Source organism: Penaeus japonicus, unplaced genomic scaffold (assembly GCF_977035675.1).
Source record: "Penaeus japonicus unplaced genomic scaffold, GWHDUDI00000001_assembly GWHDUDI00000005, whole genome shotgun sequence".
NCBI lineage: Eukaryota > Metazoa > Arthropoda > Malacostraca > Decapoda > Penaeidae > Penaeus > Penaeus japonicus.
Window position 1 is genome coordinate 19069235 of NW_028234407.1, and position 5000 is coordinate 19074234.

General features: G+C 32.9%; 1 protein-coding gene across 1 annotated transcript in view; it reads right to left on the minus strand.

Moving 5' to 3' along the window:
* Positions 1–5000, minus strand: part of ohgt (E3 ubiquitin ligase component cereblon) — a 15836-nt gene that overhangs the window by 856 nt on the left and 9980 nt on the right. Inside the window, exons 7-9 of the mRNA XM_043023840.2 lie at positions 4399–4533; positions 3591–3784; positions 1–2496 (exon numbers count right to left, since the gene is read on the minus strand). The exon at positions 1–2496 is cut by the window's left edge and continues 856 nt beyond it. Of these exons, the coding sequence (XP_042879774.1) occupies positions 2325–2496; positions 3591–3784; positions 4399–4533 (501 nt within the window). The 3' untranslated portion in view covers positions 1–2324. The remainder of the gene's footprint in view (positions 2497–3590; positions 3785–4398; positions 4534–5000) is intronic.

A 5000-nucleotide genomic window follows, 5' to 3' on the forward strand; every position in this document is an offset into this window, starting at 1 on the left:
GCAAAAAATACCTATATTTCCATATCCCAAATTTCAAATTCTTTTCATCATTATAAGGTCACAGATTTCTTTTAAGGCCTATTTTCCAGCATAATAGCAATGAATGTGCTAACATGCAACCGTAGTAACATGACTGTCTGTGAATATATGTACTGTATTCTTCAAATTAGTATACAAAATGGTCAGACTTAAATGAACATGAACACAAAAAATAAGAATGACTTAAGTGTAAATGATATACACTTATGAGTAGATTTTAAGAACATACATATATATACACACACACGCAACACAGCCCAATAGACAATGTAAAATGTTACACTGGTAGATGCACTGTGCTCCTTAAGAGTATACATATTAAATATAAGGTTATAATACATCCATCCATCTTTTTAAAAGAATGTTGTGATGATGTAAATGTATCGCTTAAAGACTTCTAAATATTTTTTTCATAGAAGAAAGGAAAAGGGAAAAAAATCGAATAGAACAGAATAGGCATTGAAAAAGACACAGTACAATTATATGGACAGTGATTATTATTTCCACTGAGGTAAAATATTTGTTACATTACAATCTACTTATGAGTATAATGCACAGCCTTTAGATCCACTGCTAATCATGTTCATAAAAGTAACTATCAACTAATCAGTGGAAGTATTATCCAATATGTCTGTAATCCTAGTGCATACCATAAAAAATTGGTAGTAAAACTTTAGTCTACAGTCTATGATGGTTTCAAATTATATACATTACATAGTATGCAGCTTCTATTATTTTCTGCATAAAAAAAGAGAAAGAAAAAGGAAAAGAAAGGAGAGAGAGAAAAAAAACATGCATGCACAGATATATACAAATATATCTTTCCATTTATAAATGTCAATCCCCCTAAAAAAGAGAAAAAGAAAAGAAAAACTTTCAAAGGGAAATGCCTTCCTTCCTCTATGTTCCATACGGAATTAGAAGGAAAAAACAAGTAACAAAAAACAAGGAATAGGATCAAGGAGCAAGAAACAATCCAGGAAACAATCCAAATCAACAAATTAACTCTCACTTCCTGTTCTGTTCTGTTGTCACTCTCATTTCCCACCAGGGTTCTCCATATAAAAAGAATATTGGACCTACACATAATGGAAAAAAGAAACCCTCCAAATCTTCCAAATGTAAAAAAAAAAAAAAAAATTAAATGACATCAAAACAATTACGATTATTTACAACTGATCAACTGATAATGATAAAAAAATGTCCTAAAAAAATAATGACATTACATCTTACATCAACAGTGTAAGACAAATCATACATCTCTGAAATTATGATCACAAGATGAGGCAAAGAAAAGAACTGAGAGACAACTAAAGCATAACAATATCTATCTTTGCTGAGAAAACCAGAGATCCATGCCCATCTCTTACAGCAGAAAACATTGCATAACACAAAAAGTCATCTATTTTGTAAGACCAAAAACATAAGTGGCAGAACCTTTTAAAATATGATAATATTACATCAACTTTCATTCTGTTATAGCAATTATGTACACATCCATCTTACAAACCCTACAAGAAAGTATTTGACCTGTTAGTAATTTTATCTTTCTCATTCATTTCAGATGGTAAAGCTTTTACTCTATTTTTTCTGGTTTTCCTTCTTGCCATATTCACTGTTTCAAGGAGAATATTTGATTTCTGCTGTTCAGACTTTTCAAAATATGGCTTTGCTACAATGTCTTCCCATTATTCAAAAAGAATCTGAACTGTAAAGCTACTGATAAATAAATATGTCAGCTTCTTGAAAAAAAGCACTACATATTATGAAAGACAACACAAACATTAGAAGTTTAAACATGAATTTATATAAAGACAATAAAGTAGTAAATGGGCCTACATTCTAACTCCTCATGATATTGCAAATTGCTGCATCTAAACACTGTGTGCCTATATATATATATATATTTCACTTTAATGTCTGTATGACTAGGAGTTCATTAATATTACAACCCTTTATAACACTTGAGAAAAAGTTCAAACATTTCAAGGTCATTCATATGATAATGGTACAATATAATATATTGTATTACACTGCAATATATACTAAGATGAAATTTACTCTATTTGCATGTAAAATGGTAGATATCATTACACATTGTGCCAAAGAAAACAACTTCTGAATTTAAACAATATAACAAGCAAGACATACTTCTACAGAAAGGGAGTAGTTGTATAATAACAAATTTTAAGTTGGTTTCCAGGCCAAGATTCTCTTCTTTATATCAAGCTCTTGCCATATTTGTAAAGCTCATACAAAACGCTGCAGCCAAGCTAATGTAATGCCTATATCACATGTCTCATTTCTCCTTCATCTTCTTCCCATACCAGCTTAGCTCTAACTGCCTTTCGTGTAAGGCCATAAAACTTCTGAGGCTTCAACTTCCGTTTTGTAGCTGTGAATTTCCACCCCATGTGACTGTGACAGCTTGAGCAATTGGCAATCGTCCATGCATATCTGGAAATATTGTGAAAATAAATCAAATGGTTAATTGGCATACATATGTAAAAATGTACTAGCCTATGAATAATATTTAGTTCAACTAGTTTATTCTTAACCTTTTAAAAAAATGTACAGAATCCCCTAAAAAGCATGTAACTGACAACAGGAAACTAGAATAATCTGTCCATTTTGTTGCAATTTCTCTACTTGGGCTTGGCTCTGGTTCACAAGTCAACTCCAACTGCTCAGTTTCTCATATTAATTGTATGATAATTGCATTTGTCCAGCAGAGGCGTGCAGCTAGCAACATGAATTATGATAGCCTATACCATGTTTTCTCCTTAGTTTCTTTTGATTTTTTTTGCCAGTCAATTCAATTTGAAAGAAAACATGATTCATTGACAATTATGGGTCAAAACACAAAAAACAGGAATAACTTAGTCTTTATAATAATACTGGTTGTTTTTAAACATTGCTGATCACCCTATGATATGTGTTTATCCTTAGTCTGAAATGCAAGCACAAGGAGTGCCCATGGATGTGAGGTTGAGTCACAAAAATAGTACAGGTACGCCACTGATTTACCGGAAACTGATGGTTCAGCTTACTTCTTTTAATCTATTTAAAGTTTTAGTGGATATTTTGCTACAGCCAGATGAATTCACAGGTCAGCCACTGGTGGCATTGAGTGTGCCATGTAATCACTCAGTTGTTCATAATGCAATGGTTCATTCATTTCAATGAATTTAGATTTAGGTACATTATGGGTCACAGAAATAGTATTAAATTAAACCTTTGTTGGCCTGGTAAAAGGCTCAAACACTGTCCTGGCATTAAAGGTGCTGCAATATCAGTGCTGTGCTAAGAACACAAAATTACTCACTCTAGTTTTTTAGAATAAAGGCAAGGCCTGTATCTATACTTTCTGTAGCATCAAGTATTTACCCTGTAAATTACCTGACAACCTATCAAAGTGAGACATATTTGTGTATCTCATTACAAAGTCAATGGATATTGAGGCAGTTTAAAAGAATTTTTTTGATTGCCCAGTTATCATTGAATCTGAAATTTTGCATATATAAGGAATAAAAGTGACAATAAACACTTACCCTGGAAACCATGAGTGCTGTATGGATGGTCGCCCATTGTAAGTGAGACTAGTGGCCTTGGTAAGAGTTAACATTTCGTGGACATAACCTCCAGGATTAACGAAAGTTCCCTGAGGTCCCTCCACTGACATAGAAAATATATCTGCTGTGTCACCAATTACTTCATTGCAATGGACACAGATCAGCATTTTGCACTGAAAAATTAAATCAGAGAAACATTATCTAGAATTTCATTCACCGACTTAATATCAATCACTTGATTCTTTCCCATGAAATCTCACTTCAAACAAATACACTCATACCTAATTAAAAAAAGAAGTCTACCTACAACTATGTCCTGAGAGATGAAGAACAATAAATGAGTCACAGGTAAAAAACATGGTTCTTTTTAAGACAGAACATCTTATAAGAAATAAATAAATTCCTGTGATATAAATAAATAACAGCTAGTAAGAATATATCTTAGTTGTCTTCTGAAAAGAGACAATAACACTTTTACACTCCTCCTCCTAGGCTCTTAGAAAATCGAAGGAGAGCAAGAGGAGAGAGGAAAAGAGATGGGAGACTCTTTGACAAGGTAAGTATAGGTCAGCAGTGAGATAGGGAGAAAACTGCATGTACACCCATTATCCGTCTCAAATACGCACACTTAAACTTAATATCAATAATGAGTAATCATATTATGTATGGTATCGCACCATTTGTAATAACAATACAATCTATTTTAATGATGAACCCATTAAGAATATAGACCTATTATACTTCAGATACTATATTTTTATGTTAAAAATGATAAAATGGCCAGTACCTTACTGACAACAGACAATATGTATCTTAAACGCTGTGTTGGTGTGTTGAGACCAAGGAGGGTGAGTCTGTGGGAATCATCAAGTGGAAGGTTGATGGCTGCCCAGTGAGACAGTTCCTGAGGGTCTTGGGGTAACTGCAAAGAATAAGTGTAACATATAGTGCAAGAATTATGATTTAAGAGAATTAAAAATTACATAAACATGAAGCATAAAGAATAATAGCTTGTACATCTCAACCTTTTGAATAAGAGGCACAAATTGACAACCTTAAAATCTGCAAATAATAAAAAGAACTCCTATATAATTATGGAAGACCTCAAAATGTGTAAATGATAAACAGGAACAGGACCCATAATTCCTCACAGCTGGTAAATCAGCTTTAGGTGGGAGGTGGTCCACAGCCAAGCCAGCATCTGAAGTGCTGCAAAGATTAGGTAATAGGAAAGTGCCCATCTACAAAAGGTCATAGGGGATATGATAAAAAATTCTTACAACTTATACCATTGTCTATTTTCTGCATTTATAAAATGTAAGAATTAGCAAAAGTATCATAACTAAACATATCAACTGAATATTTTGATAAGCAGAGTTCCAAGTGCAC